The following is a 26982-nucleotide window of genomic DNA, read 5'->3' on the forward strand; positions in this document are numbered from 1 at the left end:
GTTCAGATACTGATAAAAACTCAAGTTCTAGGTATAATCGAAATTTGCAGACCTGCAGATACATACTGTTTGCGTGTTTCATGCAGAAGATACTGCCATTCCTCACACGTACATATATTACATTCTACAGGTTTGTTTTATATGTCGAACAGCTGCTTAAACAGAACGCGATGTTCCCACGCAAATATCAACAATGCACACATACATGCACACATAAGCACACAGATACTTATGTACTCAAGTATTTATTTAGCTACTGTAACTTTCGTGCTAGTACACGACTGTATTCAAATATTTCTTTTTATGTATTCTATACATAAACACTCAGACACTTATTCACGGCTCATATTCACATTCACATTCATGTGTCAATGTCAACAGAAAAGACAGCTGCAGAAGTTGCCAAAAGATCTTTCGAACAAACATTATCTCATTTTGCGGCCGGGAATTATAAAACTCTTCTGCTATCAATATACTTATTTTACTCAAAAATAATGAAAATGAAAATGAAAATGATAACAAAGCCATGTATTGTTTCCCGATCGTAAATCAAAGAACTCTTAGCAAAAACAATCTAGACCATGTGTCAATTTATCATCCAGTTTTTTTTTCTAGCATAATATGGTATATATTATGGCAAACATTATGTTCACGCACATCTTCTACATTTAGATTTTTACTTTGACAACATATTTATTAGGCTCTGTTCCAAATAAATAAAATTAATTTTCGTCAGATCGTAGAAAACTGACAGCTTCCGCTCCGTGATAACTTAACACTCGTTATTTACAGCTAACTATCAAATTTGTAATTCAACTAGAAGTATCTTGAAGCTCTGTGAAGTTCCTGAGAAGCAATATACATTATATATATATATATATTTAACATGATCACGTTACTAAAATTAAATTTGTATTTTAACAGTTGTTGCATTAACAAATACTTTCAAAGCTTTGATCAGACAACACAAATTAAGAATAGTTTTTTGTTTTCTTTCGGTTCAGTGAGATAAGGTATCCAAAAACCATTTCCTTATCTGCGATGACTATACAACAAAGTCCAAAACTTTGCCAAAAATCGAATTATTACTAATATAAAGTGTCTTAGATTCCAGACAGAGCAGATTAGCTTTGTCTTGATTGGACTTTGACAAGCTAAGGTGAGTTAATTCGCCTACCTGACACACAAACAAATGTCACCTGCACAAGAGAGCTCCTATCCATAATGCAGATGGTAGGCTCTGCAAACAACTATTCCCTGGCATATTAGGATGCATTAGGACAGAGTTTTATTGTCTAGTTCAGATCAAAGTTTCTTTGGCAAGATTAAGGCAAGCCGCATGACTTTGCCAAGTCCTAACTATATTATATATTATATTATTCGTATTACTTCCTTACCAAATTATTCAAATCTCTGAGATCGAAGCAATTTTACACATACATAGTTATATCAATTAAGTTTGCCATCTGATCAAGATACAAATTAAATTATTCAAATTAAAAAGTAAAAGAATATATTTTGCAATGTCTGCCTCCTTGTCCGACCGTCTACTTATCCTATAAGTCTACTTATCTATATACTTCGTCTAATAAATATAATATTATAATGAATCTAAAGTTGCGATTGTGATTTTTAAAATGTGATAAGCCTGATATATTCCTGAAATGGGCAAAAGACAGAACAGTTTTCGAACCTCTAGGCTAGAGATTCCAAACTCTTGCAGTTGTAGGACTCAACTAAAGGCAATATAATTATCCTCACCCCATTTATTGAACAATGTTCGAGTATTAGAGTTTCTGATATACCCTTTCTAGCCATTTTGATCTGTTGAAACATTATGAACAGAGTATAGCTCATTCTGTTGCACCCGACCTCAACACTCTTATTTGCTTAAGAGCATTTCAGTCAGATACAATAAATTGACCTATTTATATTAAATATGTATATAATAATGATATGTACATATATATATATAAATATTGACAGTCCAATTAATTGTCGATTTGATAATGTTCAGGCTGTTAGGCAATTAATTTATTAATGTTGCAATATTTTATGTTTTATATCTAGTATCGAAATTGATCAAAACTTTTGCAAAAACGAGATATATTTTATATATATATATTGTGTTTTTAAGGTCTGTGGAAACAACTTTCTCATTGCGTATTTCCAGCTTATGGTAATAAGATAGAGCTTATGCAAAAATGCTAAAAAACTTTGAACGTATTTGAATACATTCTTTTTGTTGAGGAACTATGTTACTTAATGGAATTTTTTATAACTATGCGACCCTCTATTGCAGGATAAACAAAATGTGTACCCTGTAGATACTGTTGTAGGGCACCTTTGTCGTCATGTTCCAAGAGCTCAGTAAACGGATCGTTAGACTCAATCAGTTGGAAGCCATCGCCTCCATTCAGTAGAAACTCCGGCACAATAGCCTTGTAGTAGGCGGATTCATTGAGATTCAGATAGGAAGGCACACTGCATTCGGCACAACGAATCTGAGCGGAGGTCACTCGGTGTCCCTCTTCCATGTCGTAGTTGTACTCGACTCGAATGCCAGAGAGCTGCTGAAAGCCGCCGTTCGAGTCCCTATTCCTGATTGAGGCCGAGAGCTCCAGGGCGTTGAGCAATGTTTTTCCGGTAATGCGCGTCACAAATAGACGATTCTCAAAGGGAATGGTTTCCGACATGTCCCTGAAAGTAATAGAACCTTCGGCATTCTTACTAATTGAGGTGCGTATGCCTGCAAACAGAGGAAAGATTAAATTGTGGAACAACAATTGCTTTCACCCAATATTGAACTGACCACCTCCTGAGATCAAGGCAATCGCCGCATCCGTCCAGTATTCGCCGCCCTTGTTCTCCAGCATGCGGGTGTGGACCATGGAATCGGCAATCATATTACCAAGATTGCATTCTCTTAATCGACACATATTTCCGCCCTCTAGGTAGACCTTAGTGTGACCAATAATTTGTTCTCCTAAGGCGGTGATATTGGGGCGATATACATCAAGTAAATCCAAGAAATCTTGCTCCTGCGGAACTGAAGCATCCAGGAGCAGGGGCTCGCCATCAAACTTGATTAAATCGCCATTGGCATCGAACTGCCATATAAATATGGGTTATTATTAAGTCATTGGGGATGTATCAAGACCTAACCTGTACACGCAGCTTTCCCAAATACTTTGTGCTGGTGTAGGCCTGCACGACGAGCACCTTTTTGCCGCTTGGCTGAACCACCGTGGTGGGGTAGGGTCCTCGAACCGCTTCAGGATTGGTATCGTCCTTGTCAGCGACGGGTTGATTGGAGTCTAGATGTGTGTGCGAATGACCCCCGATTACTATATCAATATCCGGACAATCTCTGGCAATCTCCTGATCCTTCTGGTAACCAGAATGTCCCAAGGCAATTATTATATTGACGCCTTGATCTTTAAGCCTCTGCGCTTCAGCGCTAAAAGAAAGTTAATGAGAGTTAGAGAGAGAATTAGCGAAAAATAATGCAAACTTACTTGATGGACACGATTTCTTCACTGAACTCCACTTTGTTAATGTAGTCCTCCTTCGTTTTCGGCGTGAGGTATCCTATAACGCCAACTTTAGTGCCATTAACCTCAAGGATTGTTGAATTGCTCAGTTTATTGGTGGCCACCAATTCGGGCTCCTTTGAGAAGTCCACGTTCGAGACCAGCACCGGAAAGTTTACATCATTCAGAAACGGCACAAGTCCTTCAATCTTCTGATCGAACTCGTGATTCCCTAGACACTACACAAATTGCAAGCAGGTTTTAGGAGTGCAAGATTCGTACTGAATTGTTTCCGATATGATCTTACCATAGCATCCGGATGAAGTTTATTGAGCATGGTGCTGGTAATTTGGTCCTTGAAGACCGTGAACCACACGGTTCCGCTGTAGGTATCGCCTGCATTTAAATATAGTGCGGCAATTCCTCCGTTCTTTGCCTCCTCTCGATATTTTCGCACTCTACAAGATTGGAAATTAATTGACTTCCATTGACCAAAATTTAGCCATGGCACTTACACATGGGCGACACGTGCGAATCCGCCGAAACATTTGTCCCTGTTGGCATCCTTCGGAGTGCAAGCTCCTCCGTTCTTATTCACCTGCTCGAATCTCGCGTGCATGTCATTATTGTGGATAATTATGAATTCAGTAAGCGTGGAGTTTCCGGATACGATGGGATTAGCACCTATAAGGTGCCCATATGCCACTAAAAATACTAAAAGCCACTTCTGCCTCATTTTTGGGACTGAAATGTCAATGGAATGTTTGATTGGGATTAATTGCATAGCTGAATGCACCTGTGAAATCTGTATAAAAATTAGTCCAGTAACATCTTGATATCTTGATAAAATCTACCCAGTCTAAGTGCACTTCAAGTTTGCTTACAATAATCTTGGAATCTAATCCGTGCAATAAAAAAGTAAGCAATTAGACTAGTTTACAAATGGAGAAATCTCAATTTCAAACACATAATTGTTATTAATAATTATAATTAATAATTAAAATTATATAAATATATGATTATAATTAATGTAAGTTAATTGACGATTAAATCATAATTTCAATAATATTAAATCGTCTATTATAATCATTTCTATAACCTGAGATCTTTACGTCTATTCTAAATTATTGACCTAGTAGTTATTACATTTTCTCTCACACAAAACAAGTTGAAGTGTTCTTGTCACGGGTAACCGACGATGAGATACCCAGCACACAATCTGCAGAGTATATATTCGTATTTGCCTTTAAGCACATTATGGGAGAACTTGAGTACGAAAATTTTATATTGAGAACTAGAGCTCGACTTTAATATAAATCGATGTTAGTGATAAGAGGGAGAATTATTCACTTGAATTTGGAATCAATTAAAGGCTAACTCACATGGCATATTTTGGGTCGGAAATGCAATTGATGTAGGATATATAGCAAAATATTTACATAATATACGACTTACACTAAGTACGTTATTTGTGGTTGAATAATATATAAATATATGCGAATACTTTAAGGTCTAGAGCCTTATCTCAGTCAAGTAACTTGAGGTTATCATTTTGATATGCAGTTAATCCAAGCCCTATTAGTTTTAGAAGATATTGCCTGACTTTCGAAATAAAACTGAACTGAACTGAACTGAACTGAAATCTGGGCGCTTACATGCACTCATCACACAATCTGTGCACAAACTGGACTCAAATCGTTAGAAAACAGCTTTTTAAATTAAAATTAAAATTAAGCACTCTCTCTTCAAGCAGGTGCCAGCGGCTGTGTTCCCTCTATTTGTAGCACAGAGAACGATCTGATAGCGACATTAGCTAATACTATATATGAACAATCTGTCAATAAGTCATGGCTACAATTTAGTTGCGATTTTTATTTTCTTCCGAAGGTAACGGAAAAAATCTAAGTAGGCTAACGAATACCTTTGGATTTTTGTATACAAAAAAAAGGTTTATACTCTAATACTTATCGAGGGGCTAAGCACACAACAAATGTGGCTGTAGTCGGGAGTGCCTGCTGGGAGATACCCTTTACCCTGCGCCCAGTTAGCCTTACAATTATGCTAGCTTCTTTATATATATATTCTTGGCACTTCCTTGGCTTCACATTATGGGGAATTCCTGCGTAATTAGCTAGAGTGTTCATTGTGCGACCTTTATTATATACCTACAAAAGTTAATTTCTTACAACTTTGTGGGGAATAGTAAAATATTCCTAATCTGTGTAGACGAAAATTGGGGACTACCTCTTATAATTTGTCTATATTTATTATATATATTTATATAAGTTAAGTTATCTTGAAAGCAACAAATTTTCAAACCCTACTAAAGGCTAGTTTTGTTATAGGAAAGTCATTCATTCAGCGACAATCCAACAAATATATATATTTATAACATATTTGTTGTTAGAATAATCATAGTTTTAGTTGGTTTAAAATATTTGATGTTGCTTGATATAATATACACTGAAAAAAATTTGTTTTATTATTGTTATTAATTATTTAGCTGTAAGAGAGCCCAACGAAAGAGGAGGCACAATAAAAGGTTTAAAGTGCCGAACAAAAAACATATGTATAACAACTTGAGCAATAAGGATTTATGTATACTATAAGATTTCAAGGTTGTCCCTCGAGCGCCCGAAATTAAATTAAATGAAATGCAAAGTGCAACCAACAAGAACCAGCCAAATTTTTATTTTCAGTGTAAAGGTTGTACACTTATCATTGACAGGTCAAAGCGTACTCGGGAGGGACAGCGAAGAGATGCTTGTGAAGCGTGCCAGCTGCAAATGCTCGGCATGGAATGCAACGATACCCGAATGCGCTACAGTGCACAGCACTTACAAGGGAGCAGGGTATGTCGCAGTGAGGGTAGCCGACACACAGGAACAGCCACGAGACAACGGCAACGGCGACGAGAACGGAAGGGACACGAGGCGAGGGTCACTGGGACGAGGACGAGATAGCAGGCCGCTGCAGCAGGAGAGAGCAGATTGTCAGGGGTTGCTTTTGGATTGCAGCACAATATCCTGCCTGTATCCTGTTGCCCTCCCGCTTCAGCTGCCAGCAGCGGCCGACAAATTTAAACAGCTGCAACAATTTTTTTTTTTGGTCGCTTTTAATTTCGAGCCAGGCACATCCCCTAATGCCCGGCTGTCTCTTATTGGGGTTGCTTTCAGGATCGCGCTCCCTGCAACAGTTCGAGCCGTTCGTGCTGCGCTGGGGTGCATTCGACGTTCAGTTGTTGTGATCACCAGGTGAACGAAGGTTGTGCCGCGGACAAAACCAACTGGATACAGGACACACCCAAAGCTGAAGAAGATTCTCCCATGTCCGGGAAACTGATTATGAAACGCAAACGTGCGGATCAGCTAAGAACCCAGCAGGCTGAGGAGCAGCAGGACAAGGAGCTGGACCAGGAGGCAACTGGCGAGAAGCGCCATCGCTTGGAGTTGGAGCCCAGATCGGATACACCACCTGCTCAGCCCTCCCATAGCCCGGCAAACGATATTGGAGATGCGCCCAACAGCATTTTGCTCGAGGCACTGCAAAAGATCATGGAGCTGCAGTCAGAGCTGGACTCGTTTGAACAGGATTTGGACGAACGCGAGGCCAGCGCGTTCGACAGCGACGAAGAAGTCCTCGAGGGTGCCGAGCTGGCAGCCAACTTTCCAGCGCCAGCCCGACGCAGTGAAGCGGAGGCTCTAGGCTTTGCCATGTGCGCACGCGAAACGCTGCTCTTCCTGCAGAGCGAGGGTGTCTCTACGGAGTCCGTGCTGTACAAGGCGCTGCTCGGCAAGCTGGTAGGCCAAAGTGACGGACTTTTACATGCCTAAAAGGAGACACCACCGATCCCTATTCGGGACATTCTAGTCAGTTCAATGTACAATTTTATTGTACCTAAAACGAACATTGTAGATGCCTGAGGGCCAAGGACATTGGATAAAGGTTTCCCAGTACGATCCTAAAGACGAGGGAGAGTTCCAACATTTAATACAAACTTAAGTTTTTAGGGGATTTACTCTAGTCAGTTATTGTGAAGCAATATTAAAACTAAACTATATTTTATGTAATTAATAAATGCTATATATATTTACAATTTATGCATTTTTTTTGTCAAAAAATATTCGAAATGAAAATTCAAATTTAATTTCCGTTGAGATTCGGATACAAGTACGGTCAGTATACATATATTTATCCGTTCGAAAGCAGCGCCGAACTCTGGGATATTTTATTGGATCGGATACTTTTTGGTTCTTGTCATCGCTGCGAGGTGATGTAGCGTTTAGCTTTTGACAGTGACAGGATTAATGAAATTGAACTATGAAAGCCATTCGGTCAGATATGAACATTTTTATACCCTTTAACAATACACTGGCCATTCCTAAAAAAATTCTGAAACGTACTTATTTAAATTTTTTCGATTTATGCTCCCGGAAGCGTCGATTTATCTAAAATGAATATACATGAGTTTATTGCCAAACTTAGAGTCAACAATTGAAATATTTGGCATACAATTAGTAAAGGTCTAAGTCTGAATAATAAAACGTTTATTCCTTCCCCCTGTGGCACGCGTTTTTCATGCAAGAGGGTTGGATTGCGCGAAAAGTATTGAATATTGAATAAAAGTTACATTTTCACAGAGACTTTAAAACCTTTCCGCTTATTAACCATATTTCGAGAAAGGTTCTTTATAATAGATAACCATAAAAAATTGCATTTTACAAAATCAGTAATGAGTTTTTTATTCAGCATTAACTTAGTTTGTTGACTGGGCCACAACAGGAACAAGAAGGCCTTTGAATGGGTCAGGAACGCTCGAGGAAAAGAACCACTTCCATTTGCAACATTATTTCTATTGGTATTAATATCAAGTTCCAGGTTCTTAGCAGAACGCTGAAACCTAATGTTACTAATCTACTTAAGATTCTAAAATATGCATTGAGTCTTCCTGGCTTGCTATAGTTATAGGAACAGGCAGAGCAGCCATCTCAGGATAGCAATGCCAAGGCAGAAAAGGCCGAATAGCAAGAGTCGATGCATTATAAGAAAGCTGAAAGTAGAAAAAAGTTGAGATACCAGATAGGATATATCGGCAAATTGAAATATGTAGTTGTCAACGTACCGATTTGCCTTCTGAAGACCGAGCCTGATGGACTCTTCGCTTGGGTCCTCCTTGCCCAGGTAGGTGCGCATGCCGAACAAGGCGCGATCGAAATAGCCCTGCCAGTCCAAGGATTTCATATCGAAGTCGAACAGCTGCTGATCCGCTGCAGACATGCTCTGCCACAGGCGATCCGTGTTGGGCGTCTCGAAGCTCCAGCTCTCGATCATGAACTTTTGCAGCACATCGAGACTTTTGTGTATCTTCTTGTAGATGGGAATCAGGCGCGGCTTCTGGCCGCGCAGGCGCAACAGCAGATCAACCAAGTAGCCGGGCAGCAGATGATAGAAGATGGTGGCCAATTTGAAGAGCCAGGGCATCCTGGTGGTGTGCAGAAACGGATACCATATCGCCTGGGCCATGGGAAAAACATCCCGTTTCTCTTCCACGGCGCCAGTGAAATCCGAATAGTAGATTATATTCTCGCTGCTGGGCACATAGTTGTAGATGGTCACAGGCGCTGGGATAACCTGCTGTTTGCGTTGCGTGGCCTCCATGGCCGTACGCCAGGCGCAGGCCAAAACCAGATTGGCACACCCGTCCACGGGCACAATGTTGGATATAGCCTGCCGATTGAGGGGGACGACACGCAAGACGCCAAGTGCGGCGCCGTAGATCACCGCAATGGGCCCGTAGAAGTTGTCTATCCAACCGGGAACGGGCTCCTTGCTGGTCGCCACAACTGAATGATTAATGGACTATTTACAAATGAATCGATGTGATGAGCTAGGGCTACCTACTGGAACCCGGACGAAAGATGCACACGGGCAAATCACCCGCCTCCGTCTGGACCAGCTGCTCGGCCAAGGCCTTCGTGTAGGTGTACGTATTGGGAAACCTGTCCAGCAGTGCTGGAGCCATCTGATCCAACAGATCCGTGTTCAGTAGCTCTCTCAGCTCCAATACCTTGTTCACTCTGCAGCTTAAGTGCTCCGGATAGAAGCGTTCCTTGATGTGATGGATCACGCAGTTGGAAAAGGCCGTGGAGACGTGCACAAATGCCACCAGGCGCTGCATATCCTTGGCCAGCTGCAGCATATGGCGAGTGGCACGCGCGTTTATATCCAATGCCACGTGCAGCGGCTCGGCAAAGTTCACCGTTGCCGCGCTGTGCACGACCAGCTCCACCTCCTGCGTCAGCAGGGCGCGGTCCGTTGGGCTGATGCCCAGATCCGGCTCCTTGCAATCACCTGTTATAATCACCACGCGATCGAATATGTTCGGCTTGGATTTGAGCAGGACATCAAAGAGCTATGGATTGCGGGTTACATTGCTCAACTCAAAAGGCTAGGGAGTGGATGGATACTCACGGAACTGGTTTTCCATTGGGCAAAGCGGTCCTCTGTGTCCTTGCCCCGTTTGGATCTGATCAGTAAATAGATGCGCTTCACATCTGTTGCACGCAGCAGCTTCTCAATAATCACTGAAAGTATTTATGTTTCAGAATTTTAGACTCTGAACCCCAAAGAATCCGATACTTTACACGTGCCTCATTATACGCTTGAAGAGGGTATTAAAATTGTGTCATGAAATGTGTAACGCATAGAAGGAGACATTGCGAAACCCATAAAGTATATATATTCTAGTATAAAAGTATATATATTATTGTATAAAATATATATTATAGTTGAGCATCAGCAGCCGAGTTGATATGTCCGTCTCCTAGTTCTTTAAGATATCGCCATAAAACATTATGGCTGAACCGGCCGGATCGGACCACTATATCATAAAATTGCCATAAAAAAGAACAGTCAAAAAGTGGGTTCTTCTTTATCAATATCTTATAACTGCAATAAAAAAGATCCATCGAAAACTAACTTTTTGTTTCTCAAGGCATTACTAAATCTTACAGCTTCCATAGGAATGATCGGAGGAAAATTAAGTTCTTTGAAGAAAAACTCCGGCATTTTCCATTTAAACTCTTCTGCTTTTATCCAATCAAGTTCACAGTAGTTTATTATATAGCTCTATAGGAAGAACCGGTCGAAAAATTAGTATTTTTTCCGAACTCAACATTTGCGAGCTTCACTTTTCAGAGAAATGTCTACAAGGGTATTAAATCTTCGTAGTGCCGAAAATATCCTAACTTTCTCGTGTTATTTAAATACTCCGAAGTTAACTTTTACGTTTTTATACCTTTGCCCAGGAATCCACTGCCACCGGTTAAGAAAATCGTTTTATTTTTATAAAATTTCCTAATTTCGGATTCCATTTTGAATATATATATCAACTTTACGCACGCAGTAGAATTTTAGAGCCAACCGATATCAGGTTAAAGAGCCGACGTTCAAATGACACGCTTTCCTTATTTACAGAACCTTTTATACCGGCCATTCGATAAATTCATTCCTCAGCTTTATAACCGCGGGCTCATAAATATTGATGAAATAGCTAAGAGTCAAACAAGTAAACATTTAGTGCTACTTTATGTTTGCTTGAAGTGTTACATTGCAAGCCCGCCTCTGACTCGACTCGTGGACGTAGCCACTCGAATATGCGCCTACTTTTTGAATCCCAATATTATTGAACTCAATTGGCAAATTTGATAAGATTCAAAATAATGCAACTGTATTGTCCCTGCAATTTGTCTGTGTGTATTGCATTAAAACAGACCCAGAAAAGTCTCAATAAAGTAAATCAGTTCTTGAACGATATCGATAGCCGATTCATCCAAGTCATCCACGTCCGTCCGCTAAGTGCAGGGTATACACATGTCGACGCCGGCCGGTTCCCAATACTATATCATATTGTTACCACAGGAAAACTGGGAAAACATGATCAAGATAATCTATAAAACGAGTTCAATATAAAACTATTAGTAAAGCTATCTTCGTCACACCGAATATATAATACCCTTGTAGACATTTCCATTTTGCAGATACTTGAGAAAATTGCAGCACGAAAATGCTGAGTTTGTTGAAATATTTCTGAAAACATAATATTTTAAGATCCTACTATTCCAACAGATCTTCCCTATAGCATCTATAAGATATAGTGGTTCGATGTTGACAGGATTTTGCTTTCCGACGAATAGTTCATATGGCAGCTATAAAATAAAATAGATAAAATTGTTATTAGCTTTAGTTAAAAAAACAATTTCTAAATATTATAGATGCAACAAATTTAAAGTGAAAAGCTGACCGAGCGTTAGTTTTAAATATTTTTATTATTTAATTGTACATGAAATAATTAATGAGAATATCTCAATATTTTAATTGTTTCGATTTCAAACTCGTTTTCATATTTTTTTATTGTTTTTAGGGCGGGGAATTTTTAGTATTGATTATTATAGTTTGCATTGTAAATGTGTTTTAACTTTTTGCCATTCATTTAAGTATTATTAATATATAATTTAAGTTCTGTATTTGGGTTTCGCGAACCGCTTTTAAGTATGCATGTTTATTAGTTATATTAGCATAATAATAACAATATTTACTTGAAATAAATGAATTTATTACTTTATTACTGATATTGTTATACAATCTAGATTTTAATTGTTTTTAACAATTCAACTTTCACATGTTTATAAGTAAATATTTCTTAAGTTTTTTGCTTTAGTTGCAACAATTTGCATTTTTGGACAAGATATTTATTTTTATCTGATTTCATTATGTTTGCACTTTACTAACAATAGGTTAGACTTTATGTTCTTTATGCTCATGTCGCTTGGCTCAGCTTATAAGTTAAACAAAATAATAATTTAAAAACATTTCGACTGTGTTGCAATGCAGCAGGAAATTCACAAATAGTCAATGCAGAATACTTATTCCGACTCGCATAAACAATGTCACGGATCATCGAACTGGAAGATTGTGTTTCTGAAAACTTGACTTCTCCATCAATTGTTTATTACATTTGGCACAAACTCTAACATTCTCTCTGTCTCAATGTATTTCATATTCACTTTTAGGGCACAAGCAAGTCTCGTGCCACATTCGAAATTTCTTTTCATCACACAATTTTTTAGTCAATTAACAAAAAAAAAAGTATAAATCAAAATGAAAAAGTGGACTTACTAAAGTAGAAAATACAATTGGGATAAATATTCTGAGCTTAGTTGAGTAAATTCATTGAGTATTATTTGTTACAATATTTTAGTGTTAGTGTTCTTTTGTTTGTTTCAATAAAGTAATCATTTGCAGCATTATCCACATATGGGCTTCATCCCACAATCTCTGATTAATATAAATATGTATGTATATTAAGTTATGAGTATTTTATTCATATTAATATTTTATAAATAGCATTTTACTTTTATTTGATCAATCATTTATTTATTTCTTGCTCGAATGTAAATATTCAATTCTGTATTTGTATATATTTATTTATATATATATATATATTAATATTTAATTTAAGTGTGCCCAATTATTTAGTTTCACGTAATTAATCTCATAGATTTGCAAACCCACAGCACGTTCAGCACACAAGCCTCTATCTCCAGAAGAGAATTGTCTTAATATAAACTAAATCGTCTGAAGCTATGGTATTAAAAAATTAAGCAGGAATTTGTAGTTACTTGACTCGATTCTCAAATTAGTAACCGAATTGATTAACTTGGGCTTCTTTTAAAGACATGTGCGTTCTGTTCTGGAGATCGAGCAGTGTGTGCGCATGTATTTGAGAGGTTTACATTTTGTTCTTTTAGCAGATTTGCAATAAATATATGTATGTATATATATATATTAGTATTACGCTTGTTATATATGTCAAAGTATCAGAGCCAGCTTTAAGCTGTGCTTATCTAAGTATTTAACGGTTATATCTCTTGATAATTTGTTATTTATGCACGCACTTTTAATACGAGTATCTTAAAGATGTTTTGCTCTTTGTGTAAATATAGATTAAAAAACCGGACAATATATCCTTGGCATAAATTGTCCATCGTCCACCAGCCAACACAAGGTAAAATATCAATTTGTAGATCCAGCTGTGTCATCCAACGATTTCCTTGCACTCAAAAATATATATATATATATGTATATATATATTTTAATGTATATATTGTATATGTTTGTATTTAGTATATATATTTATATATATACATATATAAGTATGTATATCTTAAGTTTTTCGTTTGTAAATATTCTTCCCTCTTAGTGTACAAAGTATTTGTGATGTTGTCTCTTGATTTGTTGTTATTGTTGTTAGCTGTATTTTGTTGCTGTATTTGCTGTTATTGTATCTGTTAGATTTGAATGTGGCTTAGAAAAACTGCACTGGCAAGAACGGAATCTCGCGAAAATGAAGCGTAGGATAAGTAGGGCTGTAAGAGAATGCAAGTTAAGAGTATTTAGACAAATTTCAATTGTGTGTGAGTGTCTCTAGTCAACGGCTTTTGGCGAATGTAAATAAATAGATTATCATGATGAGGTTTAACTTGAGGATAAATATTCATATATATATATATATAGAATATGCGCTAGATATGTATAGGTGGATATAGTATATCGATATATTGAAGCAAGCAGCCATCACGAAATCGATCTATGTATTTACATTTGTAGCATATCAGCCGTGGACAAGCGTTTGGATGTGCAAGGAACGGTGAAGGAGTTCTGAACTGGTCTGGACAAGGGACTGTTGTTGTAATATCCATTTGATTAATTATGCTCTTAATTGCTTTTTAATACCTTACTAATAGCATACTGGGCGCAGTAACAGTTGTTGTGTTGTTCTGGTTGTTTTGCATGTTGTTCTTGTTTTTACTGCCTAATGTGTGAATGTTGTTGTTGTTGCTGCTGCTGTGGTTGTTGTTGTTGTTGTTGTTGTGGATGGTGAGATTGCTGCCAACTGCAGCATTCGTTTGGCCATTCGCCTGATCCATTTGGTTTAGTGTACAAGAAGCTATTGATAACGTCGTCGTTGTTGCATCGATGGAATTGTTATAATTTTTCCTACTCAAGTGATTGTAGTTATTGTTGCTGTTTTTGTTGTTGTAACTGTTGTGCGGTGGGTATATTCTCTGTGAATGTTGTTGCTGTACCATCGATTGTTGTGGGGCATGTTGTTGTGTCTGTTGTTGTTGCTGCTGCTGCGGCATAAAATACTCGTGATTAATATCAAAGATTTTTAATTCAAAATTGTTGCTCTGCAGATCAGCCGAATTTTATTTCTCGTTACCTGTAAGCAGCCGCTACTGTTGTTGTTATGCTTGTGTTCATGTTTATCATAGCTTGGCACGAACGTGTTGCTGCTGTTGTGTTTGTTGTTTTTGCTTTTGCTGATGTTACCAAATTGGGCTTTCCTGATCAGATTGTGGGTTTTCGGTATAGGACTTGTCGCACTGTCTGTGCCTCTCACACCATCTCCATCGCGGCTGGCGTTGCTAGACCCCAGCAAATTTCACCTATTAACATGACTGCGATTATGATTTGAATTTAGGCCTGTTGAGTTGTTTGGGTTTGATTGCGCCGCCGAGCCGCCAGCTGCAAAGTATTAAACATTGTACTTACTAATTCAAACAAACATTTAGTTGCTAATTTGAGGATCTTTCCTCTTAGCTTACCAGCCTCATCTATGTGAAAACCTATCTTAAGTACCTGCATATCCGGGCGAGTGCTGGTAGTAGTCCCGTCTTGCGTAGTCCGTTTCATAATCTTGAGTTTCGTAGTGGCCACCGCGTGCTCCGCCACCGACGCCACTGATGTTGCCAACGCCGCCCAAGATGTTGTTGGGCGGCCCGTGGGGCCCGTGTCCGTGTCCGCTATGAGATGCATAGCTGTAGGCGTCGTAGGACTGATGTGGATCATAGGCAATACCGTCGTCATAACCCCGGCTGTAAGAAGGGGCCACATTAGTATAAAAATAGTAGTTACGGAGCGTAAAACTCACCCGTAGGTTTCGTCCATTGCTGTTCGGGCCTTTTCGAGAATCGACATAACCTTTTGCTTGGGGGCCAATACATTTTTGCTAAACGATGTCTGCTGGGAGCCTCTGCTTGTGGGAATCGATCGAGTTAGGTTGACCAACGCCTGCGTATCTTAAGGGCTCACCTGTAACTGTGATGGGCTACATTTTTGGGTATGCCCACGCCGCCACCTCCAGCGTTGCCCGGCCCAGGCCCAGATCCAGTTATGGCATTGGCACCAACGCTGGCGTTTTGCATGTGCGGCATCTTCTTGTAGCTGTTCTTGGTGTTGGTGTTGTCGTTGTCGTTGAGGCTGGTGCTGTCCATTAGCTCGCGCAGCTGCTCCTGCCGTATGATGTCGTTGCTGTCCGGTATCAAATACTTGCGCAGCTCGGCCATGGCATACGCAATGCGCGCATATGCCTCTGCGGGTGGGGCAATTGTTGATATTTCGACGTGCAGGTCGCTGTTCAAATGCGCGTACTTGGGATCCTTGGAGCTGCGCAGCTCCTCTTCCTTGGCGCGATCCCTCATCGAGTTGCGGCCAAGCACAGTCATCTTGCACAGCGTTTCCTCTTGCAGGCGACGCAACGAGTTGCCCTTGGGTCCAAGCAGCTTGCCCACAAAGTTGAACTGCAACAATAAGGTTAATAAACATGAATAAACTAAAGTGATTAAAAAGCTTATTTTAAAGTAACAAGGTTTAAAAACAATTATTGATTTAACTGATTTGACTGAAACTTAAGCTCCATTTGCAGTTATCTGTGTACAAAATTAGTTATTCAAAGCAAACAATAAATTTTCGATTGATAATTCCTATTACATAAACTACCCTCGGATATTGTTGTCCATTAGAACAATAGACAGGCAAAGGATGTCGTACATATTTTAAACCATAGCAAACATTTTAGTTTAAATATTACCCCTTTACACTTAAGAAATCTGCTCGTAAGTAAAATTAATTAAACAGTTTAGGGCAATCGTAGTCAATATTGTAAAGTAAAGGGAAGATAACCAATGCAACTAAAATTCCTAGTGCCCACTCTATATACATTCTTAAATATTGTTGTAATGTCAGCTACACATGTATACGATAATGTCCATTTTGAAGCTACAGGCGCACATTTGAAATATTTGGCTTGATTGCTGGAGAAAATACTTGTAGGCCTATGTACTAGTTATACCTTGGGATGCTCGCGTATGGGAACCAAAACCCGCTGCGATATGCGCAACGGCTTCTCGCGATAGATGTCGGCGTACTTTTGCTCCCGCGACGGTATGCGTCCGGTGGTCTGCACCTTTTCAATCTCTGCAAAAAGGATATTGAAACAGGTGAAAAGAAGAAATGTGTGAATTTGACTGCCGCTTACCGCCCTCCAACAGCTTCTCGGCAATTGGAAACTTTCTGTCCATGCGATTCTTCTCGGCCATGCAGTCGCGTATGTATTCGCTGGCCTTCTCATTCAGCTGCACATTGGCGCTGCCCTCGGGGCCGCCATGATGATCGTGGACACCGCTGTCGCCATTGTGGGCGCCGCCACTGCCCACACTTTTGCGCGGCTTGCCTCCGCCTCCGCTGCCGCCGCCTCCGCCATACTCATTGCTGTCTTCCTCATTGTACGAGGAGTAGTCCCCGTTGCCGTCGTACTTTTCGGTCATGTTTACGGGTGTTTCAAGAGGCAGCAATCCGCGTTTGATTTGGCTAATGGATATTCAATGACCCTCACAGCAGCTAAAATGATCAATTGCAAAATGTGAATACATGTGTGTGTATAGTCAACCCCTTGACGGAGCAACATTTAAATCACTTTTTTATAAACGCACTCAAATTCAAATGCAGCTCCCCCCCACCCTCTTACCAATGGAGTCACACGCATACACAAACACTCACACACACACACACGCACACGCAAGCAGAAACGAGAGCAAACCAAAAACAACCACCATGCGAAATTCAAAGTCAATTTGTTGTCGAATGGTACGAGACCGGTAAAAGCGCACATTAAAACAATTTTCAATTACAATTGCAGCTGTAGTTGTAAGCGATTATCTTTGCCAGTTTCTTGGCCACTTTTTAGCTGCAGCCAAGCTCTTCCGTCCGTCCGTTCGTCCGTCCTGCTGCACTTTCACTTTTCAGTGGGACGCAGTTGTTTCCACCTACATACACATACATTTATTGCATTTTCTTTTATGTTTCGCGAATTCTGCGTGAACGCTGCTCGCGTATATAATGTTTGACAGTTTTTCGCTAGCGTATTGCTCAATTTCTTCGCATTCCGCCGTTATACCGTTTACTAAAGTATTTCTAACGTCTTTGCACGGAATATGTATGTTTTTTTATGCAATGGCTGGCAATTTAGTTTTGGTTGTTGGCCAGGGCTGCACGTTCGCGAAATACAATGCACGGAAAGTGCTGCAGCCAACTTAACTATTATTCGAAGTTCGCAAATCAGCTGAGTGTAACTTTTTGCACTCGCTAAAAGTGTTGGTGTCCAGGCTAAACGAATTGTGGAGCAAACTTAACGAAACTAGCTACACATTGGATTGGACATTTTAGTGCTTGTGGTGTCTGGTCACACTGCTTTGTGCTTTGTCTTTGCCTTTGCGAAATTTCATTTATTTGGCCTTTTATTTAATTTTAACAATTAAAATTAATGACCGGTGTCCAAGGTATGAGTCATTAACAAAATGGCAAACACTGCGACTAACAATGCTAACACCAACTCCTGCGTGGAGACGCCCACGGCACCCGAGTGGCTGTCCAAGCTGGAAAGCAGACGGGAATTGCTGAAGCGTTCGAAACTTGGCCACGAATCCGGCGCCGGAGCACCTTGTGGCGAGTGCCAGGACAAGTGTCCCGGGCTGGATCTGCACTTCTGGCGCAAGGTCTGCCGCAATTGCATGTGCCGCAAGGATCAGCACTTGTGCACGGATGACGACGCCACCGGCTGGGCGCAATTCGAGATCCTCGGCCAGATCCGAGCAAAGCCCGCATGTAAGTGCAAGATCAACCACAGATCCAGATTCATATGACTTTATGAGTATCCGTCCGACAGACATCAAGATCAAGGCATTCGCCAGCCAGCCGGTGCAGGTGGAATGGGTGCCACCGAACGCAGCACCCGACGTCGTCACGGACTACATGGAGAAGCTGGGCGCTGCTCAAATACCCGTCGCCGGCAGCGACGCGGCCAACAAGCGCAAGCAGCAGCTGGAGTTTCAGGTGCCGCCACATGACCTGGACGCCGCGCTCTGCGACAATCTCACCGAAACGGAGGCCCAGCAGCTACAGCAATATGTGCAAAAGCTGCGCGATCAGTGCGTCGGCCAAGGCATCGTGGTGCGCGTGGGCCGTCTGGCGCACGGCCATGTGGAGCACATTGTGCCGGCCCAGCCGACGACAGCCTTGCCGGAGGCTGCCCGCAAGCTGTTCCATTCGCTCGGCCTGCCGCCCGTTCTCGATGCCACGCTGAACGAGCTGCTGTCCAATCAGAAGCTGGCGCATGCCCTCTCGCAACAAGGAGCGCATGCGCAGCCCAAGCTGCTGGTGGCCTTTTCGGAGCCGCTGAGCGACTCCACAACCGAGTTCGATGCACATCCCGCACTGCGTGCCGAGACCAAGGTCAAACTCTTGGGCATCAGCAAGCCGTCCATGCAAAGCCTCGTCACCCACGGCGTCGTCTATGACAAGCTCCTCGGCTTGCTGCAGGTAAGTTCCGCCTTCGTCAACTAGATGGCGCTATATCTCTAAAATAACAGTAGAACAGTCTTCGACTTTGAACAGTTAGATCTTGCAGTTTCCTAAGTTTGTTTTGTTTTATGCGAAATATCATGCAGCTTTTGTCATCCGCAGTGTAAAATATCATAGCAGGCAGTCGTCAGCTTGAGTCCGCGTATGCAAATTCTTATAAGAATGGGTGTATATACAACTCGTGTTGTATTTCTCACAAATACGGGTTTCTAATAGCAGGTTTTCACCATTTTCCGCCCATTGAGAGGTGAATTCCGTCTCAAACGTATCGAATTACGAAAGTGAATTATAAAACATTTTATATAATTCCGAAAGTAAAAAAATTGTCCACTTGCAGGAGAAGAACCTGAATATATCGCGGGATGCCAGGCTGGGCCCGATCTCGGAGTTTCGCAAGGAATATGCGAGCAATCCCCAGTTTAGGGCAGAGATTAATACTGTCTGTGCGCCGCCTGCGTTGGCGACAACTCCGCTGAAATCGTCGCCGGGTACGCCGTTTCACTCGCCGCTGCCGCTCAAGAATCCGGTGCAGGCTCGCTTTGGCGCCCAGATGCGGCAGGACACGCCCATGCGGCGCGTCAAGTTCGGCGGCGTGTCCACCATTCTGTACGACTGTGGACTGCCCGCCCACATTGACTACGAGCGCGATCCGGTCTTTGCTCAGATTGTGCAGGCGGAGCCGCTAAAGCAGGCACTGCAGGAGGCGCGCTCCGGGCGCACTGCTCCGTCGGTGATCATTGCCGCGGCGCCCGTGGCCACCGATAATCTGCAGCAGCTGGAGGGCCTGGCGCCCGTTACCAAAGCCCAGCTGCAGCGCGTGGGCGTGGACAAGCATATGCTGCAATCGGCGGCGGCCAACGCGCCCTACTACAGTCGCCTCTTCCAGACGCTGCAGGACAAGGGCATCCGGCATGACCAGTGCCAGCTGCTGGAGCCGCTCAAGCAGATGAACGACTGGCTGCTGAACGACGAGCAGCTGCTCGACGACATCGACAAGCTGTTCGCCAACATGGCCAATGCAGCGGGCGGCGACATCAGCTACGGCAACGAGACGCTGACCAACTCGGCCAGCCATGACTCCGGCTTCTGCTCGAAGCCATCGACGCCTGGACACGCGGCCGAAGACATCAACGCCAGCCTGGGCAAATTCACCAGCATTCCGGGCATTGAGCATATGAACATGTATCCCCAGTGTGCGGGCATGCCGGAGCAGTTCCAGCAGCTGCAGCTGGGCGACGACAGCCCGCCGAGAGGTGAGTAGCTTTCAGCAGAATGTTCCTCATTATACTATTGATATACTTAATTGCACAGGCGCAGGAGCAGCAGCTTTACCCCACATCAGCTGCCGCGATTGCGGTCTAGCCATTGAGCTGGGCGAGGTGGCCGTCAAGGCGGAGCGAGCGGGCAAGGAGATTGCCTGGCATCCGGGCTGTTTCAAGTGCCACACCTGCCGCGAACTGCTGGCCGACTTGGTGTACTTCTTCCATCACGGACAGGTTTACTGCGGCCGCGATCTGGCCATCAAGCTGAAGATACCGCGCTGCAAGGCCTGCGACGAGCTGATCTTCACCAAGGAGTACACCGCCGCCGAGGGCGCCACGTATCACATCAAGCACTTCTGCTGCCTGCAGTGCGACGAGCCGCTGGCCGGGCAGCAGTACATACCCGACGAGAAGTCAAACATGCCGCTCTGCCTGCAGTGCTACGACAAGTTCTATGCCGGCACCTGCAAGCGCTGCCAGCTGCCCATCGGGCCAGCCGATCAGGGCGTCGCCTGGGGCGACATCCACTGGCACGGACCGTGCTTCGTGTGCGCCGGTGCCGAGTGCGCCAAGTCCCTGATTGGCGGCCGCTTCTGCGTCAAGCAGGACATGCCCTTCTGCAGTCCCGCCTGTGTGCGCAGCATTATTCCAGCCTAAACCGGAACTGAACCAATCCAAACAGTATTTCGAATACGCACAAAAAAAACTGATCAGACGCAGATTAGACACTTCTATGCCTAGATTAGCGTATCCACTAGCCATGCAACTGTGCACAATTACGAGGTTGAACTCCAATTACATGTATTTAAAGTGCCTAGACATATATTTATATACATACATATATATAGTACGATATATACACTCCACACACGCTTGTTAGCCGTGCCAATAGTCTCTTATGGAACGTATTTACACACATATGTAACTGAGTATGCACATTATAAAGATTATTACGCATACAGGTTTTTTTATAACATTTTTATAATGCACTTTACACAATAAAAGTTTTAAATAAAACATGTGTCACATTGTTCGGGAAATTCTCGGAAACTTGTCGATCGTGCTGCTTGCGTACTTTTTCTTGGGAAGTTGAACTGAGGAAACGTACCGCAAAAAGTCCGATGAATCTAAAATAAAATATCATTTTCCATTTGAAATAATACATTTCTGATTCTTTAGATCCATTAACATTTTAAGCTCATTTAAAAAGACTTCTTCGATTGTTTTGAATTTTTCTTAAAGCCCTTTTTAAGTCAAAGTTCAATACTTTAATTCAGATTATGGGAAAGGGAAATTTTGACCTATGTCCATATAGCATATTTGAGGATACTATTTTGTCTTGAATTTTGACCAAAAATAGTGTTGCCAGATTTTGATGCCAAATTTATCTAGAGGTCAAACCATGAATAAAAAGCCGAACCTCGTGGAAATCGGTTGAGTTTTGACCGAGTTATGGGTATGGGAAATTTTGACCTATGTCTATATAGCATATTTGAGGATACTATTTTGACTTGAATTTTGACCAAAAATAGTGTTGCCAGATTTTGATGCCAAATTTATCTAGAGGTCAAACCGTGAATAAAAAGCCGAACCTCGTGGAAATCGGTTGAGTTTTGACCGAGTTATGGGGGTGGGAAATTTTGACCTATGTCCATATAGCATATTTGAGGATACTATTTTGACTTGAATTTTGACCAAAAATAGTGTTGCCAGATTTTGATGCCAAATTTATCTAGAGGTCAAACCATGAATAAAAAGCCGAACCTCGTGGAAATCGGTTGAGTTTTGACCGAGTTATGGGGGTGGGAAGTTTTGACCTATGTTCATATAGCATAATTGAGGATACTATTTTGACTTGAATTTTGACCAAAAATAGTGTTGCCAGATTTTGATGCCAAATTTATCTAGAGGTCAAACCATGAATAAAAAGCCGAACCTCGTGGAAATCGGTTGAGTTTTGACCGAGTTATGGGGGTGGGAAGTTTTGACCTATGTTCATATAGCATAATTGAGGATACTATTTTGACTTGAATTTTGACCAAAAATAGTGTTACCAGATTTTGATGCCAAATTTATCTAGAGGTCAAACCATGAATAAAAAGCCGAACCTCGTGGAAATCGGTTGAGTTTTGACCGAGTTATGGGGGTGGGAAACTTTGACCTATGTCCATATAGCATATTTGAGGATACTATTTTGACTTGAATTTTGACCAAAAATAGTGTTGCCAGATTTTGATGCCAAATTTATCTAGAGGTCAAACCATGAATAAAAAGCCGAACCTCGTGGAAATCGGTTGAGTTTTGACCGAGTTATGGGGGTGGGAAATTTTGACCTATGTCCATATAGCATATTTGAGGATACTATTTTGACTTGAATTTTGACCAAAAATTGTGTTGCCAGATTTTGATGCCAAATTTATCTAGAGGTCAAACCATGAATAAAAAGCCGAACCTCGTGGAAATCGGTTGAGTTTTGACCGAGTTATGGGGGTGGGAAATTTTGACCTATGTCCATATAGCATATTTGAGGATACTATTTTGACTTGAATTTTGACCAAAAATAGTGTTGCCAGATTTTGATGCCAAATTTATCTAGAGGTCAAACCATGAATAAAAAGCCGAACCTCGTGGAAATCGGTTGAGTTTTGACCGAGTTATGGGGGTGGGAAGTTTTGACCTATGTTCATATAGCATAATTGAGGATACTATTTTGACTTGAATTTTGACCAAAAATAGTGTTGCCAGATTTTGATGCCAAATTTATCTAGAGGTCAAACCATGAATAAAAAGCCGAACCTCGTGGAAATCGGTTGAGTTTTGACCGAGTTATGGGGGTGGGAAATTTTGACCTATGTTCATATAGCATAATTGAGGATACTATTTTGACTTGAATTTTGACCAAAAATAGTGTTACCAGATTTTGAAGCCAAATTTATCTAGAGGTCAAACCATGAATAAAAAGCCGAACCTCGTGGAAATCGGTTGAGTTTTGACCGAGTTATGGGGGTGGGAAATTTTGACCTATGTCCATATAGCATATTTGAGGATACTATTTTGACTTGAATTTTGACCAAAAATAGTGTTGCCAGATTTTGATGCCAAATTTATCTAGAGGTCAAACCATGAATAAAAAGCCGAACCTCGTGGAAATCGGTTGAGTTTTGACCGAGTTATGGGGGTGGGAAGTTTTGACCTATGTTCATATAGCATAATTGAGGATACTATTTTGACTTGAATTTTGACCAAAAATAGTGTTGCCAGATTTTGATGCCAAATTTATCTAGAGGTCAAACCATGAATAAAAAGCCGAACCTCGTGGAAATCGGTTGAGTTTTTACCGAGTTATGGGGGTGGGAAATTTTGACCTATGTCCATATAGCATATTTGAGGATACTATTTTGACTTGAATTTTGACCAAAAATTGTGTTGCCAGATTTTGATGCCAAATTTATCTAGAGGTCAAACCATGAATAAAAAGCCGAACCTCGTGGAAATCGGTTGAGTTTTGACCGAGTTATGGGGGTGGGAAATTTTGACCTATGTCCATATAGCATATTTGAGGATACTATTTTGACTTGAATTTTGACCAAAAATAGTGTTGCCAGATTTTGATGCCAAATTTATCTAGAGGTCAAACCATGAATAAAAAGCCGAACCTCGTGGAAATCGGTTGAGTTTTGACCGAGTTATGGGGGTGGGAAGTTTTGACCTATGTTCATATAGCATAATTGAGGATACTATTTTGACTTGAATTTTGACCAAAAATAGTGTTACCAGATTTTGATGCCAAATTTATCTAGAGGTCAAACCATGAATAAAAAGCCGAACCTCGTGGAAATCGGTTGAGTTTTGACCGAGTTATGGGGGTGGGAAGTTTTGACCTATGTTCATATAGCATAATTGAGGATACTATTTTGACTTGAATTTTGACCAAAAATAGTGTTGCCAGATTTTGATGCCAAATTTATCTAGAGGTCAAACCATGAATAAAAAGCCGAACCTCGTGGAAATCGGTTGAGTTTTGACCGAGTTATGGGGGTGGGAAATTTTGACCTATGTTCATATAGCATATTTGAGGATACTATTTTGACTTGAATTTTGACCAAAAATAGTGTTGCCAGATTTTGATGCCAAATTTATCTAGAGGTCAAACCATGAATAAAAAGCCGAACCTCGTGGAAATCGGTTGAGTTTTTACCGAGTTATGGGGGTGGGAAATTTTGACCTATGTCCATATAGCATATTTGAGGATACTATTTTGACTTGAATTTTGACCAAAAATTGTGTTGCCAGATTTTGATGCCAAATTTATCTAGAGGTCAAACCATGAATAAAAAGCCGAACCTCGTGGAAATCGGTTGAGTTTTGACCGAGTTATGGGGGTGGGAAATTTTGACCTATGTCCATATAGCATATTTGAGGATACTATTTTGACTTGAATTTTGACCAAAAATAGTGTTGCCAGATTTTGATGCCAAATTTATCTAGAGGCCAAACCATGAATAAAAAGCCGAACCTCGTGGAAATCGGTTGAGTTTTGACCGAGTTATGGGGGTGGGAAGTTTTGACCTATGTTCATATAGCATAATTGAGGATACTATTTTGACTTGAATTTTGACCAAAAATAGTGTTACCAGATTTTGATGCCAAATTTATCTAGAGGTCAAACCATGAATAAAAAGCCGAACCTCGTGGAAATCGGTTGAGTTTTGACCGAGTTATGGGGGTGGGAAGTTTTGACCTATGTTCATATAGCATAATTGAGGATACTATTTTGACTTGAATTTTGACCAAAAATAGTGTTGCCAGATTTTGATGCCAAATTTATCTAGAGGTCAAACCATGAATAAAAAGCCGAACCTCGTGGAAATCGGTTGAGTTTTGACCGAGTTATGGGGGTGGGAAATTTTGACCTATGTTCATATAGCATATTTGAGGATACTATTTTGACTTGAATTTTGACCAAAAATAGTGTTGCCAGATTTTGATGCCAAATTTATCTAGAGGTCAAACCATGAATAAAAAGCCGAACCTCGTGGAAATCGGTTGAGTTTTGACCGAGTTATGGGGGTGGGAAGTTTTGACCTATGTCCATATAGCATATTTGAGGATACTATTTTGACTTGAATTTTGACCAAAAATAGTGTTGCCAGATTTTGATGCCAAATTTATCTAGAGGTCAAACCATGAATAAAAAGCCGAACCTCGTGGAAATCGGTTGAGTTTTGACCGAGTTATGGGGGTGGGAAGTTTTGACCTATGTTCATATAGCATAATTGAGAATACTATTTTGACTTGAATTTTGACCAAAAATAGTGTTGCCAGATTTTGATGCCAAATTTATCTAGAGGTCAAACCATGAATAAAAAGCCGAACCTCGTGGAAATCGGTTGAGTTTTGACCGAGTTATGGGGGTGGGAAGTTTTGACCTATGTTCATATAGCATAATTGAGGATACTATTTTGACTTGAATTTTGACCAAAAATAGTGTTGCCAGATTTTGATGCCAAATTTATCTAGAGGTCAAACCATGAATAAAAAGCCGAACCTCGTGGAAATCGGTTGAGTTTTGACCGAGTTATGGGGGTGGGAAGTTTTGACCTATGTTCATATAGCATAATTGAGGATACTATTTTGACTTGAATTTTGACCAAAAATAGTGTTGCCAGATTTTGATGCCAAATTTATCTAGAGGTCAAACCATGAATAAAAAGCCGAACCTCGTGGAAATCGGTTGAGTTTTGACCGAGTTATGGGGGTGGGAAATTTTGACCTATGTCCATATAGCATATTTGAGGATACTATTTTGACTTGAATTTTGACCAAAAATAGTGTTGCCAGATTTTGATGCCAAATTTATCTAGAGGTCAAACCATGAATAAAAAGCCGAACCTCGTGGAAATCGGTTGAGTTTTGACCGAGTTATGGGGGTGGGAAACTTTGACCTATGTCCATATAGCATATTTGAGGATACTATTTTGACTTGAATTTTGACCAAAAATAGTGTTGCCAGATTTTGATGCCAAATTTATCTAGAGGTCAAACCATGAATAAAAAGCCGAACCTCGTGGAAATCGGTTGAGTTTTGACCGAGTTATGGGGGTGGGAAATTTTGACCTATGTCCATATAGCATATTTGAGGATACTATTTTGACTTGAATTTTGACCAAAAATAGTGTTGCCAGATTTTGATGCCAAATTTATCTAGAGGTCAAACCATGAATAAAAAGCCGAACCTCGTGGAAATCGGTTGAGTTTTGACCGAGTTATGGGGGTGGGAAATTTTGACCTATGTTCATATAGCATATTTGAGGATACTATTTTGACTTGAATTTTGACCAAAAATAGTGTTGCCAGATTTTGATGCCAAATTTATCTAGAGGTCAAACCATGAATAAAAAGCCGAACCTCGTGGAAATCGGTTG

The 26982-nt window shown here is 40.9% G+C and overlaps 5 protein-coding genes across 6 annotated transcripts; 2 read left to right on the top strand and 3 right to left on the bottom strand.

Moving 5' to 3' along the window:
• Positions 1-2061: 2061 nt before the first annotated feature.
• On the bottom strand, positions 2062-5201 carry LOC115762507 (protein 5NUC-like). 2 transcript variants are annotated; one of them, XM_030704751.1, is made up of 7 exons: positions 5189-5201; positions 4049-4277; positions 3841-3991; positions 3519-3772; positions 3166-3460; positions 2813-3110; positions 2062-2749 (listed from the first exon to the last, which is right to left on the bottom strand). In XM_030704751.1, the coding sequence occupies exons 1-7, from the start codon at positions 5196-5198 to the stop codon at positions 2259-2261; spliced, it is 1728 nt and encodes a 575-aa protein (XP_030560611.1). In that variant the 5' UTR covers positions 5199-5201; the 3' UTR covers positions 2062-2258. The 2 variants fall into 2 exon arrangements, with proteins under 2 accessions (XP_030560611.1, XP_030560619.1); XM_030704759.1 differs by having other exon boundaries at positions 4989-5191.
• Positions 5202-6859: 1658 nt separating this feature from the next.
• On the top strand, positions 6860-7366 carry LOC115764391. The gene has a single exon (XM_030707367.1). It carries the CDS (start codon positions 6860-6862, stop codon positions 7364-7366), a length of 507 nt encoding a protein of 168 aa, XP_030563227.1.
• Positions 7367-8128: 762 nt separating this feature from the next.
• On the bottom strand, positions 8129-10992 carry LOC115763851 (fatty acyl-CoA reductase wat-like). Its single transcript, XM_030706624.1, has 5 exons — positions 10831-10992; positions 10005-10117; positions 9435-9945; positions 8656-9376; positions 8129-8583 (listed from the first exon to the last, which is right to left on the bottom strand). Exons 1-5 carry the CDS (start codon positions 10904-10906, stop codon positions 8496-8498), a joined length of 1509 nt encoding a protein of 502 aa, XP_030562484.1. The 5' UTR covers positions 10907-10992; the 3' UTR covers positions 8129-8495.
• An 899-nt stretch (positions 10993-11891) lies between these two features.
• On the bottom strand, positions 11892-17203 carry LOC115762582 (KH domain-containing, RNA-binding, signal transduction-associated protein 3). The gene is made up of 7 exons (XM_030704873.1): positions 16915-17203; positions 16729-16853; positions 15690-16177; positions 15529-15630; positions 15237-15472; positions 14818-15122; positions 11892-14728 (listed from the first exon to the last, which is right to left on the bottom strand). The coding sequence occupies exons 1-6, from the start codon at positions 17201-17203 to the stop codon at positions 15040-15042; spliced, it is 1323 nt and encodes a 440-aa protein (XP_030560733.1). The 3' UTR covers positions 11892-14728; positions 14818-15039.
• Positions 17204-18153: 950 nt separating this feature from the next.
• On the top strand, positions 18154-21300 carry LOC115761991. Its single transcript, XM_030704053.1, has 4 exons — positions 18154-18539; positions 18601-19253; positions 19633-20548; positions 20607-21300. The coding sequence occupies exons 1-4, from the start codon at positions 18233-18235 to the stop codon at positions 21212-21214; spliced, it is 2484 nt and encodes an 827-aa protein (XP_030559913.1). The 5' UTR covers positions 18154-18232; the 3' UTR covers positions 21215-21300.
• The last annotated feature ends 5682 nt before the right edge of the window (positions 21301-26982 follow it).

Source organism: Drosophila novamexicana, unplaced genomic scaffold, assembly GCF_003285875.2.
Source record: "Drosophila novamexicana strain 15010-1031.04,08,12 unplaced genomic scaffold, DnovRS2.1 tig00000008-arrow-pilon, whole genome shotgun sequence".
Taxonomy (NCBI): Eukaryota; Metazoa; Arthropoda; class Insecta; order Diptera; family Drosophilidae; genus Drosophila; species Drosophila novamexicana.